Source organism: Bubalus kerabau, chromosome X (genome assembly GCF_029407905.1).
Source record: "Bubalus kerabau isolate K-KA32 ecotype Philippines breed swamp buffalo chromosome X, PCC_UOA_SB_1v2, whole genome shotgun sequence".
NCBI lineage: Eukaryota > Metazoa > Chordata > Mammalia > Artiodactyla > Bovidae > Bubalus > Bubalus kerabau.
Window position 1 is genome coordinate 107,433,392 of NC_073647.1, and position 17,040 is coordinate 107,450,431.

A 17,040-nucleotide genomic window follows, 5' to 3' on the forward strand; every position below is an offset into this window, starting at 1 on the left:
GCAGAACTTTCTCCCTCTATGACACATGCACGTTATTTATTCAAATGTTATTTATGTCAATGTTTCATGCCCCCAACCATCCTTCATACCAGCTATTAGAGTCATCTTCCTAAAATACCAATCTGTCACTTCTCTGCTTCAAACCCTTCTTCAGTTTCCTATTGCCCATAGAATGAAAGCTAAGTTTGATTGCCTGGCTTCCACTTCTCCCACTGGTCCCCCCAAAACCCATGTGCTTTCACACTATAGATCTTTCTTAAGCAGTTCTTCTGTTGGCAGTATTCTTTCCTCCGTTTCTACATGGTAAACAGAAATTCTTCCTTCAAGTGCCCCCTTCTCTATTAAGGCTTTCCTGAAAACTCCCTCCATCCCACCCCACCCCAGGAAGAACCACCTAATGGTCATATTCTCTACTCTGCCTCATCTACACTTGTCAGTTCTTTTGTCACAGGATGCACTTATCTGCTTAATTATCTGAGCCCTCAGGTAAACTGAATTCCTGGAGTATAGGGAATATATCTTATCTCCAGAACCAAGCACAGGGCTTGACATGCTGCAGGAGCTCAATATATGCTTGCTGAATGAATGGATGGCAAAGTGATGACTAAGTGAATACTGGAAAGAACAAATGAGCAAATGCTTATACTATTGCATGAATGATAATAAGTGAATGAATGAGTTATCTAGAAGTAATGAATAAATGAATGACTGGATGAGAAAAAGAAGCCAATAAGTGAATGAAAAGTTCCTGTGCCAGTGAGGGTGTGAGAGAAGAATAAATTTCCACCTGTGTCTTGGTTCAAACCTACCTGTAAGATCTTCTGCCCTATTCTCCACCCATCTGAAGTACACACCACAGTGTTAACCTTTTTTAGATTATAAGGAACAGACACACTCAGCTTAGTGATGGAGATTTATTGAAGCATTCACAGGGAAATAAGGAAGACAAAAACAGCTACACAGGCAGCCTCACAGAACAGAAACTTGAAAATGGTTTATGATCCAAAGCAGCGCTAGAGCCTGGCTTATCTTGTCACCCCCTCAGCTGCAGGCATCTGTTGCTCCCTTCTCTAGTGCTTCTCAAAATGGTGACTCAACTTCTTTCTGGCAGTGTTTATACTCCTCCTACTGCTACTGACTACCTTCTCTCTGCTCCCCTCCATGCCAGCCAGTGGCCTTCGGGGCACAGCTTCTGGGCCTCCTGGCTCCTGCAGCTTCCTGGCTTCTGGGGCTTCAGCTCCAATTAATCGGGGGCTTCTCTGTGCTGTAACTTCTGCTTGCCTGGTCTATCCTGCTGCCTCTTTGATTCTTGCTGCCTCACTGCCACACAGTTGCAGCTACCTTGGGGCTCTTGCAGTCTCATTTCTTCTGCTGCCTCATGGATCTTGTCTGTTCAAGCCTTCTGCTGCTTCGTGGATCTCACAGATTCAGGGTTTTGTCTCATGGTTTCTGTTCCTCTAGGCTACTGCTACATAGTGGCTCCTATTGCTTCATGGCTTCTGTGTCCTTTTGGCCCATTGTCTTGCTGCTTCATGGCTTCTGCTACCTGTGGCCCCACATTCTCACATGCCTCATGGTTTTTGCAGCTTTCTCCTTGTTTTTGCTATTCAGTTTCTGACATCCCTCATCCACCACATCTGCCTTGCTAAATTCTAATTGTTCACTTCTTCTGAATGCCTCACATTCAGCCTCCCTGAAAAAGGATCTGATTGTTTCATACATTTACCATCTCATACAGGCCATGGCTAGGAGATAGAGTTCTTACATCAGTCTACCTAATAGGCCATCGTTCAGCTTAGAGACTGGCTGTCCATGAGTTAAGATACTATCCCAACTTTGTCATCTGTGGCCAGGATTGTGAAGTCACATGGTACAGAGCATGGCAACTCATGCTTAATCCCTTAAAAGGGACTGTGGGCATGGCAGGTCTGCTGAGGGCTTCCAAAAGGGAGCAGTGTAACTGGCAAGCTTCTTGTTTGCCTGTCCAGTACCAGTGACTCAAAGGCCAACCTTCTCCTTGGCCTGTTCTGCCTGTTCTGATCTGCAATGGGAGAAATCAAGGCTCTAGGGGCAATGTGGAAAGGGAACTTAGGCTCCAGTTCTGGCTCCTACATTTCCTAGTAGTGGGGCCTTAGGCAAGTTTCTTCCCCACTGAGAGCCTCAGGAGGGGACTGGACGAAGTCTGTAGGTTCCCTTACAGGTCTGATGTTTGAGTATCTCCCTTTAGGTTACTGTATAAGGGACGTAAGTCTTATCTGGGGAAGCCCTCAAAAACATCTGAGGTAGGAAAGAGGGAGTCAAGAGTCCCACCTTGGAAGGGCACAGGAGGTGCTTAGCCAAGATTTATTGAACTCAATGAATGAATCAATGGCTGGGGAGGAGGGGGAGACCACACAGCACACAGAGAATGTTTACTTAACTTGAGGAATTATAATTGCTGAGGAGGCTGGAAGGAGATTCTGATTCAGATGGATGATGAAGGAGAATGATTAGGACAGAGTAGGAATCTTGGCTATTAACCAGCATTCATTCTATCCTCCCAGTCACACTTCACATCCAATAATCAGTCACCAAGTCTGCTTCATTTCTTCCTTTAATGGCTCACACCTTATCATCTCCAATCCGGTCCCACTGCCCTTGCCCTTCAGTAGACTAGTACTTTCAAATTCCCTAACTAATATGTCTCCATTTTCTCCTTCACACATGCATTCATTCATTGAAAAACTATTTTTTGGATGCCTATTTGGGGTCAGGCACTGTGCTTTTTGCTGGGTGTATGCTAGTAGCAAGATAGTCCCACACCCACCCCTGTGGGGCTTATAGCTTATTTGGAGAGATAAAATAGGCAAATATAAAACAGTGTGAGAATTGAACTGGGAAACTAAGGGAGCATAAAGCTTGAGCATCTAACCTAATCTGCTTCCACACTGGCCAGCCAGAAAGGGGTTTGTTTCTTATCCAGTCTCCTCTGCTGTCTCCAACCCACAGTTCCCAAACCTGGCTGCACCCTAGTTTCAACTTCACATTTATAAGCTCTCCAGATTCTGAGTCCCCCACCCAGTTATGAAAATTGAATTTTTAGGTGGTGGGGGGGGGGGTGTCATCCAGGATGCACCATGTGTTTCTGGTATACAGCCAGTTAGGGAACCAAACTGTTCTATGAGGTAAATCTGTTCTATAGCCAGGCTCTTACGACTCTCTTCAAATCTGGTTCCTGACTACCTCTCCAGCTTCACTTCCTGCTACTTTTCCCCAGCCCAGGAAACCTTATGGCTCAGTATTTCTGAACTGGTGGGCTGTTTCTTGACCACAGGTCTTGTGCGTACTGTTCCCACTACCTGGAAATCCCTTCCAACTCCTCAACTGGCTAATTCCTAGCAGTCCTTCGAGACTCAGCTCAGGTTTCACCTCCTAGACTAGAGGATGTCTTCCCTGAACCTCTACCTAAGCTAGATGCCCTTCCTATATCCATGCTCCTGTCATAGCGCTGATCATATTGGTTTATGAATTGCCTCCCCAACTAGACACTGAGCTCCTCAAGGACAGGATAAAGATTTGGTTCATGTTTGGGTCCCCAGACTAAGGCTACTAGGTCCAGAACATAAGGGAGTCATCCTAGTGTCCCCCAACTAGCCCTAGGGATTTCACTCAGGTCCAGCTGGCTAGGAGGCAGTGTGACACAAGAGAAAGCACTGGGCAAACAGAGGAGATCCTAGTTGAAGTTTAGGCTCTGCAACGGAACCACTGGGATCTCAAGACAAGTCATCTCACCTCTCTGAGCCTCAGGATTTAAATCCTTTGTAGCACTTTTGTTCCTATGTGCCAGGGCCTTAGCCTGAGGCAATTTATGTAATGCTTTCTACCTCATGAGGTAGGGATTAGTTACCCAGATTATCATCCACACCTACTGAATTAGATTTCTAGGCGTGGGACCAGAGCAAGGAGCTCCACATCCTTTGGACACGGGAGTGCAGCAAGGAACTGCTGCTTTTCATTATAAGCCCTTCTGTAATATTTTATTTTCTAACTGGTGTATATATTGCTTTGATTCTTAAAAAGGAAAAAGAGGGAGTTCACTGGTGGCCTAATGGTCAGGATTCCGGTCTTTCACTACCACGGCCCAGGTTCAATCCCTGGTTGGGGAACTGAGATCCTGCAAGCCACACAGTGCAGACAGAAAAAAAAAAAAAAAAAGAAAAAGCTTCACAGGTGATTCCAGTGAACAGCCAAGGTTGATAACCACCCTCACAATGGAGAAAACACAAGACTGATGGAGGGCCTGGGTTCAAACCTTCACTGCTACCTGGTAGGTGGGTTACTTCACCTTCCTGGGCCTCAGTCTCCTTATCTGTAAAGTGGGAAGAATAGCAATTACTACCTTTAAAAGTCTGTGATGATCTAGATGTTAGCCAAATTGCTTTAGATATATTTCATCTTCCTTACATGGTTGCAAGGTAGGTGTATATTATCTCCTTTCCTTCATGAGGAAACCGAGACTCAGGGAGGTGAACTAACGGGCTCAGGTTTCTGCAGCTAGGATTTGAATCAGGGTGACTCCCAAATTGTGCTTTTCCACATATGCCAGCTTTTCCCAAATTATGGCACACACACCACAAGTGGTATGTGATTTCTTTGGTTGAACACATACATTTATTTTGTCTTGATAGTTGTCCCTTTTAATATGTATTAGAAAATACATACTTAGCACATCAAACCCATTGTTTCACGGTTATCGCTACTTAGGATGAAACTAAAGTAGATTACAGTATTAGACCTAAGACAACCTCAAGAAAAATACTGGGTAAATAGTACGGGAGGGCAATTTGGAATTATCTATTAAAAACAAAAGTATACATAGCCTATGACTCTGCAATTCAATTTCTAGGAATCTACCCTAGGTAAGTTTTCACACACACACAAATGCTCCTGCTTAGCATCCTATAAAAGCAAAAACAGAAAACAGTCTATCACATGAGAAATGGGTAAATAAAATGTGGTAGAGTCACATAATGGCAATCTACCTAACAATTACAAAGGATGAACTGCTTCTACATTTAGCAACATGCATAGATCTCAAAAATATAGCTAAGCAAAGAAAGAAAACTGCAGAATGAGTCAATATATCATCTGCATTAAACACAATATATTCAATGAATTCACATGTAAAAGTCTTAAAGTTAGTATGGATGTACAACAGACATTATAGCAATTAAGATGGGATGGGAGAATGGTAGTTGAATGACTACTATTATTTGCAACAATCTAATTTCTTAAGAAAATTCACTCATTACTTGGGTAATTACAATTGACTAAACCTTTAAAAAACAAAAATGTAGTATACAGATGAGGACAAGGTGATGGTCTGATGGTATATGTGAAGAAGCAAAGACTGATCTCATGGCAGCACACTGAGCTGCCTCTGCAACTAACAGTTATTTCCCAAAAGGAACATCGCACGCATTCAGCCAGGATGTGGCCCAGGCTACCTCTCCCCTACCTCCTAACAACCCAGGTTGAGATCTAGGCACTCAGTTATACGTGATTTAAGCTATAGGGTTCCTTGTGCCCTCCATTTACCAGGTAAACCCCATCAATGCCCTGGAATTCTCCAATAACCAGAGCATTCACCATCTCCCAAATCTGGAGGCTCGTTCTGTCCTTAACAATTGGGATCAGAAGCCCTCAGGCGTTAGGCATGTGAAGACTTGTATTCTGAGGTGTTGGCATCTACTGGACTCTAAGCAAGGATAAGGCCTCCAGTGAGGAGTTTGACATCATTAAATCCTATGAGGTAGGTAAATACTGTTAGCCCCATTTTATAAATGAGGAAACTGAGGCACAGAAAGGTCAAACGACTTGCCCAGCGTCAAACTAGAAAGTAATAAAAAATGGGACTAGAACTGTCCTCAGAGCCCAGACTCTGCTCCTAGTACCCAACCAAATCCTACCAACTTAAGGTCCAGCTCAAAACTGACCTCCGGAAAGCCTGGAGGTGATCGTCTTCTTTTCAAATTCAAAGCACCTATACCTGATTCAGCTAACCATGGGAACTCATGAACTAGCATCTTCCTAGTAGGAGGGTAGAGATCATGTCTGACTCAGTTCTGTATTCCTAGCATAGAGTCTGACAAACAGGTGTTCAGTATGTGTCTGATGAACACACAAAATGAATGAAAACATGAATGAGGGCAGTTTCACGTAACTGCCTGAATCCTATGAGGTCCGGAATACTTCTGCCCAGCTCCGGGGTGCTGTCATACTAAGCTCTCTTGGAATCAAATTCAGCCTAGGCTCCTTCTAAAATGGGTCTCTAATATTTGTATTATTTTGAAAGCACACCCACATACGCACATGCGGACATATATACACACACATACATACCCACACACAAGCAAAATGCAAGGGGGCCCAAAGGACCCATGATTATGGATGATGGGAGAAGGTCTGGAAGGGAGGAAAGGGGATGGACAGATGGCCCTGTTCAGCTCAGTTCAGCTCAGCTCAGCACCTCCTTCTAGAGGCCAGGATGCTCCCTGAAGCTCAGGAATTTTTGCTCCAGAACTAACATCACCTCTGTTCCTCTTCGTGCTTGATAGCAGTGCCTAAATCCCATGATTATACCAAACAGGGACAGGAAGTAGGGGAAAGTTGGGAACCAAATATCCAGAGATTGGGAGAGGGGCAGCTTAAGGATCCAGACTGGGTAGGAGGGCAGAACTACTGCTACTGCTCATTGGGGTTGGGGTTGGCATCTGGGTACTTGGTGAGGTCGAAGGTCAGGACTTTGCTGATCACACAGTCCCCTTGCTGAAGGAGGAGGGAGAAAAAGAAAAATAAAATTGTAAGGAGAGAATTAAGAGGGGTCTAGTGCCCTAGGACTGGGGAGCTTCAAACCCTCCTCCCTACATACCTGCCCAAAGCCCAGGCTCTGGTTCTCTGGGTGTGAGAAGATTTGCTCAGTCCCATGTGCCTTCTCTACCTGCCTATTTCTGTACTTTTGTCCTTTTCTCTGTCTGGGTGCCTCTGCCCTGCCTTTCTACCTGTCCCCAAATCCAATGGCCCTGCCCAGCTGGGCTGGTAAGCCTCCAGGACAGGGCTCCAACAAAGCTGTTCATGAACTGAGTCCCTATGCTCCCCCACCCCCCGTGCCCCTCCACTGCAGCCTTCCCTTTCTGCCCTGGGTAGTCAGGCAGGGAGTGGGGGCTGGCTCCTGAGCCAGGCCCGCCCTACCTCAGGGTAGACTCCAATGAGGCTCTCAGCCTTGGTGTAGAACTCCTCCTTGAGAGAAATGACGATGGCCTGGAAGTTGCAAGTCGACTGCTCCTTGATGTAATTTGCCACCTGTGGGAGGAGCCATCGAGCATTTAGTAGGGCTGAAGCCCTAACACTCCCTGGCTTAATCAGTCAGAACCAGAGGTGGGGGGTGGGGGTAGGGTAGCGGGTGGAGGGTTGGGGGAAGAGAGGCTGAGAGGAGGCTACTGACTAGTACAATGTGGATGACCCTTGGCCCAGCCTCCCGGGCACAGAGAACAGGCGGCAGGAACGGCTAGGGCACGCTCAGGAGTTGTTCCCAGAAACCCAGCCCCAACTTGGGGAACTCTTTCCCGGGCCCCACTTTCCTTGCACCCACCTTGCCAATGTTGGTGTTATCCAGGGCAGCATCGATCTCATCCAGGACGAAGAAAGGGGCTGGCTTGTAGCTGGGAGGGAACCGGTAGGTAAGCTGATACTGATGGGAGCAGAGGCAGGGCATGACAGCCCTAGGGCCCATCACACAGGCCAGCACCCCCTTCCATTTCTTCAGAGACTAAAAACCCCAGGTGTGAATGTTGCCTGAGTCCCTAAAGGCCAGTACACCAACCGAACTCTCTTGTGCTCCAGGATCCATCCATCCATCTCTGCTTTGCATCCATCTCTGTGCTCCAGGATCCCGCAGAACCAAAAGACATGGTCCTCTCTGGAGTGTCCAGGTTGGTTGAGGAGATAAAGCTGTCCTAGGCTCTGGTCATACTGACCAAGCTACCTGGAGGTCGACCCCCACCTACCCACTCACACCATGTCTCCCTGTCTCTGCGCGTGTTGTACCCTCTGCCTTGGAATGCCTACTGGTCTCCCTGGCTAACTTCTACTTATCCTTTGCATTTCCTGCTCAAGTGTCACCTGCCCTTGAAAGCCTTTCTTGGCCACCCACACCCTCCCAGATTGGGTTGGTGGCTCTCCTCTGTGCGTCCAACAGCACACACGCTCACCCAGTTACAACATTTAGCTCACTGTTTACACATCTGGCTTCCACTAGACCATGAGCTCCTTGAGGACAGAAACCATGTCTGACTCATCTGTGTCCCTAATCCCCCAACAGGGTCTGGTAAAGAGCAGCCATCAAGAAATGCTCACTGACTGATGCTGTACAATCAAGCACTAAGTTGTAGGGGGGAGTCAGATTCAAGTACTGTTGGTATTTAGGAAGGGGAGGTCAGGGTATGCCACAGTAGTTGAAGCAGGCTTCCTAGAGGAACAGGAGGAGGAGAATGCAATGTGAAGGGGTGGTAGGTGACGGACAAGCTAGATTTGCATGAAAAGGGCTTATGAGCCAGCAACCATGTGAGCAAAAGCTTGGAGGTGGGACTGAATACATGCAGGGGAGGGCATGCTGAATGGATGAGGGTGGATTGGGAAGATAAGTCCAGGAAACCAAGGACAGATATGCTGCAGCAGGTAGGGAAACAGATGCAATCCAGAGTCCACCAGATCATCTTCACCTCTGCAGATCTATGCATATCGTTGGACCCCAGAGCCTCCGGTGGCCTCAGCACAGTCTCCAGCAACTGCCCTGCAGGGGGCACAGCCTTACCTGTGGATGGCAAAGAGCAGGGCCAGAGCTGCAACTGTTTTCTCCCCCCCTGACAAGTTGTCCATGGGTCGGAAGCGTTTGCCAGGAGCCACACAGTTGTAGTTTATGCCATCCAAGTAGGGCTCCTCAGGGTTCTCAGGGCCCAGGAACGCCTAGGGGGAAAGGAGATGGGTCAGGTCTAGATGGGGATGAGGACAGGAAGCCTAGAGGGAAGGTCAAATGAGGATGGGTAGGGGTCATTTGGGCAAGGGGCTCCAGCCTACCTGAGCACTGCTGTTACGAGACAGGGCCTTGTAGATCTCATCAATGTTGGTGGCCACCGATTCAAAACAGGCATTGAAGCGGTCAAAGCGTTCCTTCTTGATCTGTTCAAATGCCTGCTTGGCCTTCTTGGCTCGCTTTCGGGCTGCCTCAAATTCTACCACAAGGAAAAGACAGGTGACCCCTCAGTACCCAGGCTCTGCCAGGGCTGAGATCCATGCTCTGGCAAAAACAAGTAACAATACACAAAGCAGGAACATCCCACAGGGAGGAATGCCTGGGGAGGGGCCCAAGAAGACAATTCCACAATCACCTGTGTCCAGTGGGCTGGTCACATGCTGTGTGACCTTAGGCAGGTCATTCATTCTCTAAACCTCAGCAGTTCTCTACTCTAAAGCAGATGTGATAATTCCCTACTACTTAGGGCTCTTGGGAGTTTTGAGTAAGCATGTAAAAACAGGAGCTGTTGGTATGTACAATAGGCCCCTGCCATACCTCCAGACTCCTGCCTTCATCTTGCTGCTGCTGCTAAGTCGCTTTAGTTGTGTCCAACTCTGTGCGACCCATAGATGGCAGCCCACCAGGCTCCCCTGTCCCTGGGATTCTCCAGGCAAGAACACTGGAGTGGGTTGCCATTTCCTTCTCCAATGCATGAAAGTGAAAAGTGAAAGTGAAGTCGCTCAGTCGTGTCCAACTCTTAGCGACTCCATGGACTGCAGCCTACCAGGCTCCTCCGTCCTTGGGATTTTCCAGGCAAGAGTACTGGAGTGGGGTGCCATTGCCTTCTCCGGCCTTCATCTTAGGCCTGAGTAAAAGAAGAAACTCTTACCGTCTGAGGTCTCTTGGAACTTGTCTCGGACACTTTCCAGCTTTTCCATGGCCTTCATGTTGGGGGCAGCAATACGCTGGAGCACACTCTGCTGCTCATTCAGCTTCTGCTGCAGCGTGTTCATCTCCTGCTTGATCTCCTCCTCAGCCTGGGCATCCTGCAAAGCCCAGGCTCAGCAGCATTAAGAAGGGCCAGGCCCCTACAGAGACACCTGATCCAGCAGGGGCCTGCTCCCATGCAGAAGGCAGGTTCTTTTTCCCAACCCTGCTCCTCTCATCAGATCCTGACCAAAGTAACCATTTCCCACTGTCCCTAGAAATTACAGGCTCACGTCACTTTTCTCATCTCTAGTCCTTCCCCTTTGGACTGCAAGGAGATCAAACCAGTCAATGCTAAAGAAAATCAACTCTGAACATTCACTGGAAAGACTGATGCTGAAGCTGAGGCTCCAATACTTTGGCCACCTAATGTGAAGAGCTGACTTATTGGAAAAAATCCTGATGCTGGGAAAAATAGAAGACAGGAGGAGAAGGGGATGACACAGGACAAGATGGCATCACTGACTCACTGGACATGAGTTTGAACAAGCTCTGGGAGATGGTGAAGGACAAGGAAGCCTGGCGTGCTGCAATCCATGGGGACATAAAGGAGTCGGACACAGCTGAGCATCTGAACAACAATAATAAAGCCCTTCCCCCAGGCCCTGTCAGCCTCTCCATCTCTCAGCTGATGGTGTCCCTCTCTGGCTCTCAGCCAAGGTCATGAGCGAGCACCATGTCAGAGTGACCTATAGGCTCCCACACAGGGTGGTCTGGACTTCATTTACAGCTGTACAATGAATAAGACAATGCATATTTTCTGCTCAGATCACTACACCTGAGCAAATTCCACTTGAACTTGGTTTTAAGTCTTATGGATACCGCAATGCATATCTGGGCTTGTGCCTTTCTGTCACTTTTAGTCAATAAATATTACTAAATGCCTTCCAACACCAGGCTCTGGCCCCTCATATCCCATGAGCCTGGGCTCCTGTACTCATAGAGCTCATGGAATAACAGAGGAATGTATATAAGTAAACAATCTCATATAGTGAATACCCAAACAATGATAAACAGACGGTGATGGGTCAGCACACAAGTGCACTTACTCAGATACGGGCTAGGGAAGGCTTTCAGGAATATTTTTAAGCTCAGGCCTATAGGATGAATGGTGAGAATGGAGAGAGGAATAGTCTTCTATGCAGATATCACATGCAAAACCAGGGTTTATCCATGGTTCATTCAAGGAAATCAAAGCAATTCAAAAGAATAACCAACTTTAATGAACTTCAAAAGCCAAATGGAAATTCCCTGGTGGTCCAGTGGTTAGGATTTGGTGTTTTCATTGCTGGAGTCTGGGTTCAATACCTGATCAGGGAATTAAGATTCTACAAACCAAGTGGTGCAGGGGAAAAAAAAAAAAAGTGCCAAATAAAGGGCAATTCAACATGGCAACAGTAGCAACTGTTGTGTGTGTGTGTGTGTGCGCGCGTGCACGTGCACTAGACAGAGGCAAGGTTGAAGGCACATGAAGAAGCTCAATGATAAAAGTGTCTTTTATGCCTTGTAAGAAATTTGGGCTTTATCTTAGGTGAGGGTGCCACTGAATGACTTCAAGCACAGGAAGGATACACACACACACACACACACACACACACGTTTTTGGAAAAAAAAAAAAAAAAGCCTTTTTGAACATCCCTCTCTATATATAATGCTATGGAGTGATTCATGGATTCAGTAGAAATATGAAAGGTACACAACAGAATGCTATCTTTTATCTAAGAGAGAGAATGTGAATATATTTGCATATAAGTATGTTTGTATTTTAAACATACAACAACAAAATGCTAATCCAAAAACTGAAATGGTCACACATAGAGGGAGGTGAAATTAGACAAGAAAAGAAACTAAACTTCTCTTCACATACTTTGTATTATACTTCTGGTTTTAGAATCAAATGAAGAATTTACATAATTATAAAACAAAATTAAGTTGAATCCAAATGTGAAAGCCACTGGGTTAAAAAAGAAATATTAGGGGAACAAGATATTCACAAGATGCCAAAAAGTCACCCTAAAGATTCCTTATTACTTACAATGGTAAAAGTGTATGCTTAGTATTGAGAAATCTGGCAATAGATACCTTAACTGAGGCTCAAACTTAGCATCATGCATAGTAGGACACTGACACGTGCCTCCTGCAATATAAAGTACACTAGGGAATTTCCTGGCGGTCTAGTGATTAGGACTCAGCACTTTCATTGGCATGGCCCAGGTTCAATCCCTGGTCAGGGAACTAAGATTCTGCAAATCACTCAGCACAGCCAGCGGCAGGGATGGGGCTGGGGGATGATATGCAGTGAAATGTTCTTGCCAAAAAATTACTTAACCCAAACATTTCAAGCCTCTAAAACAGTTCACACTTCCAATTTATAGGAAATACAAGGTTAGGAGGAACAGATATAGCATCCAGTCCCATCACTTCATGGCAAATAGATGGAGAAACAGTGGAAGCAGTGGCTGACTTTTATTTTTCTGGGCTCCAAAATCACTGCAGATGGTGACTGCAGCCATGAAATTAAAAGATGCTTGCTCCTTGGAAGGAAAGTTATGACTAACCTAGAAAGAAAGTGGAGTCGCTCAGTCATGTCCGACTCTTTGCGACCCCATGGACTGTAGCCCACCAGGCTCCTCCGCCCATGGGATTTTCCAGGCAAGAGTACTGGAGTGGGCTGCCATTTCCTTCTTTAGGGGATCTTCCCGACCCAGGGATCGAACCCAGGTCTCCCACATTATAGACAGACGCTCTACCATCTGAGCCACCAGGGAAGTCCTAGATAGCATGTTAAAAAGCAGAGACATTACTTTGCCAACAAAGGTCCATCTAGTCAAGGCTATGGTTTTTCCAGTAGTCATGTATGGATGTGAGAGTTGGACTATAAAGAAAGCTGAGTGCCAAAGAATTGATGCTTTTGGACTATGGTGTTGGAGAAGACTCTTGAGAGTTTCTTGGACTGCAAGGAGATCCAACCAGTCCACCGTAAAGGAAATCAGTCCTGAATATTCATTGGAAGGACTGATGTTGAAGCTGAAACTCCAATACTTTGGCCACCTGATGGGAAGAACTGACTCATTGGCAAAGACCCTGATGCTGGGAAAGACTGAAGGCAGGAGGAGAAGGGGACGACAGAGGATGTGATGGTTGGATGGCATCACTGACTCAATGGACATGAGTTTGAGTAAACTCTGGAAGTTGGCAATGGACAGGGAGGCCTGGCAAGCTGCAGTCCATTGGGTCGCAAACAGTTGGACAAGACTGAGCAACTGAACTGAATTGAACTGAGAAAAAGAAGTCAGAGCTTTTCAGAGAAATGGCTAATTCCATATCTGGGGTGGAAAATGTAAAGGATGAGCCTGGATGGACACACCAGAAATCAAGGAAGATATCAAAGAGTACAAGAGTTGTGTCAAAATTATACAGAAGCCAATTTGAATGAGTCCCCATGGGCCAAAGATGCCAACAACTTCATGCAACAAGAAGGATAATAATCATAAGAGTGCAACACGTCAAATGTTTAAATCTAAAAGTTCATAACAACATGAAAACAACTCAGTGGCCATATCTTGAGAATGCCAAAGAACCAACTCATTATAAACTGATAAAGAGAAAGAATCCAGCACATATATCCTGCCTTTCCTATACAAAATACCCCAGGGTAACCAAATATTTGATGAGAGAAAATCTCTTTACAGTGTTCTAGCTAATAAAGAAATGATAGAATAAGATGACCATTTTGCAACCCTCAACAAATTATATAATGGGTCTAGGCAATAATCATCATGGCTGCAAGCTACACAAAAAGAGCCACTGACCAGATGTTATAAACCTCTTGATGGAAGTAACGACCTCATTTGAAGCAGTCTTGACCAAATAAACCCCAAAACTTGAATCGAATCAAACCTCTAGATTTGAGCTGTCCAATATACTGGCCATAAGCCACACATCACTACTGAGCATGAAAAATGCAGCTAGTGAGTTTTTATTTTACTGAATGTTAGATAATTTAAATTTTAAAACTGATAATTCAGTTACTACGAAACTGCTAAGTATATTTGGAACAACTTGGGTATGTGGTTCTCTGTTGTCAATTGTAAATTTTAGGATATCTAAATACAGATCAAGTATTTTTGAAGAAAATTTAGAATGCAAATGGAGATATGCTAGAAGTGTAAAACAGATAATGAATTTTGAAAACTCAGTACAGAGAGCTGGTCAAATATCTCATCAATAAATTTTATAATGTTTACCACTGAAATGTTAATTCTTTTGGATATACTAGGTTAAACAAAATATAGTATTAAAATTAATTTCACTTTTTAAAAGTTACACATGTGATTCATACTCTATCTGTATTTAACAGCACTGATCAACATCTAACTACCCACTTACAGGAACTACAGCGTCTAGCAGAACTCATTTTTTTGCTTTGTTCTGGGGCAATATTTTAAAAACCACAGGACATAATCAACAGTATAGAATGTAGAAAATCCTTCAGGAAAAATAAGCAAATTTCTTCAACAACAATAAATATTGTAGAGAAAAATAAAAATAGGAGGAACTTTTAGATTAAATGAGACATCAACCAATCACTAAATCAATTATCTGTTTCTTTCATTTTATTTGACTCTTAATTCAAACAAGCAAAGAGTGTGTGTGTGTGTATAACAATATGGGAAATGTGAATACTGATCATAATATTAATATTAAGGAATTATATAATAATATATAACTCCAATGTTAAGCTATTGGGTTTTTGGTATGATAATTCTAAATATTTCAAAGAATTTTCTCTTATAGAGACACATTCTGAAATATTTACAATACAAATGAAATGACATGGTGTCCAGAATTTACTTTTAAATATCCTGGGGGTGGGGAGGCGGAGAGGACGGCGTGTGTGGGGTGCACATGAAACAAGTTTGGCCATGAGCTGATAACCGCTGAAACTGGTGATGGCCATGAGGCAGCGCTGTACTATTTGACTTATGCATGTGAAGTTTTCTGTCATAAAAATCTAAAAATAAGAACAGCGAAAATCAACGTGAAGTGGCTCCCAATGGCCAAGAATGGGATAATACGAGTATCAGAAAGAAAAATGACTCCAAATAGACTGAAAAATATCAAAATACATTTAAGCACTTAAATTCATAAAAAATATAAATTATAAATATTACTGATTACCTTTAAAGGTTATAAGGGCAACCAACTCTAAAAGCTGAGAAATAAAGGCAAGGAATTAAGTATTTATTCTACCTTTTCTGTACTAACTATATTTCAAAGGAACTAAACAGTTGATGTGAGAAAGTTCTTTTTAGAAATCCAATTAATAAACATAGGAGGAATGAAAAAAATCAGAACATTACCATTTTGCAGCCCTTAATAGATATAGGCAATGATCATTTGTTAATGACTGCTAAAACCTGCTGGGAAAGGCTGATAGGGAACTTGATAAAATTCCCTTGGAAAATTGATGGGGCTAACAACACCTTAACCTGGTGATCATGATTGTTTTTCTTTTTTAACTTTACATTATGTAAATCTTGAAACATTCACAAAAATGCAGATAATGATAAAATGAACCCTCACGTACCTATTATCAGCTTCAATAATTATCAACTCATGGCCAATACACTGCCATCTACACCCAATTCCTTTCTATATTCAATTATTTTCAAGCAAATCTCAGACATTTCATCCATAAATAATTTCAGTATGTATTTATAAAACAGGGACTCTGAATCTCAGCACTAATATTTGGGGCCAGATGATTTGTTGTTGTGGGTAGTGTCCCTTGTGTACTGTAGGATGTTTAGCAGCATCCCTGGTGTCTCTCCACTGGATACTGTAGTAACCTCTGTTCTAGTTCTGACAAGTGGGTGTGAAAAGAGTATCTCCAGACATTACCAAATGTCCCCTGGGGAGGCAAAATCTACCCCACCCATTGAGAACCACTGTTGTAAAACTAAGAATGTTTTTACCACAATACCATTATCACCTAGAAATATTAACAGCAATTCCTGAACATCCATCATAAACTATCTGGACAGTGTTCAAATCATCCCGATGATGCTACATAAAAAATTTTTTTACAGGTTTTTCAAAGCAGGTTCCAAATAACGTGCCCACATTACACTTGGTTGTATGTCTCTTAATTCTCATTTAATCTATAAATTCCCCTGCCTCTCTTTTCTTTGCAATGGATTCAAGGGAGGGCGACAAATTTTAACTGGTTGATTTGTTTCATAAGTCTATAAAAGTTCTCCCTTTCTGTTTATTTCTTTCTTCCCATTTATTTATGGAAGAGACCAGGTCTTTTGTCCTTTTGAGTTTTCCAGTCTGGATTTAGCTAACTGTATCCCTGTGCTTTATTTAACATGTTCCTCTGGCATCAGTGTTTCATATAATTGGTGGATATAAAATCTTAGTATTTCATAGGTAATGTTGTGTATTCATCAAATTTTATCACTACAAAGACAGAACTGATATTCAGTGTCTACTGATGTGATGCAAAAGGAAGTTTACAAGTACACAGCACCACCTATGATATATTCTTGCCAAAAATAAAAAATAAACCTGAATCCAATCAAACCATAGATTTACTAATCAGTTTATAGGAAACACAGGGATGGAAGAACATGATAAATAACACCATGGGACACAATCAGTCAAATTCAGAGTATAGAAAATTGTACAAGACCAATAACCCACTTTGTTTTTTTGGGCTCCAAAATCACTGCAGATGGTGATTGCAGCCATGAAATTAAAAGACGCTTACTCCTTGGAAGGAAAGTTATGACCAACCTAGACAGCATATTCAAAAGCAGAGACATTACTTTGTCCACAAAGGTCCGTCTAGTCAAGGCTATGGTTTTTCCGGTAGTCATGTATGGATGTGAGAGTTGGACTATAAAGAAAGCTGAGCGCCGAAGAATTGATGCTTTTGAACTGTGGTGTTGGAGAAGACTCTTGAGAGTCCCTTGGACTGCAAGGAGATCCAACCA

General features: G+C 43.8%; 1 protein-coding gene across 4 annotated transcripts in view; it reads right to left on the bottom strand.

Moving 5' to 3' along the window:
• The window catches only part of SMC1A (structural maintenance of chromosomes 1A), a 46,110-nt gene that overhangs the window by 6,570 nt on the left and 22,500 nt on the right, over positions 1–17,040 (bottom strand). For 2 of the 4 annotated variants that reach the window (XM_055565668.1, XM_055565669.1), the window contains exons 20-22: positions 9,942–10,098; positions 9,115–9,269; positions 8,852–9,003 (exon numbers count right to left, since the gene is read on the bottom strand). In XM_055565668.1, the coding sequence (XP_055421643.1) occupies positions 8,852–9,003; positions 9,115–9,269; positions 9,942–10,098 (464 nt within the window). Of the gene's footprint in view, positions 1–2,310; positions 6,808–7,230; positions 7,342–7,630; positions 7,701–8,851; positions 9,004–9,114; positions 9,270–9,941; positions 10,099–17,040 lie in introns of those variants that run through there. The other 2 variants (XM_055565667.1, XM_055565666.1) reach the window with 2 other exon arrangements.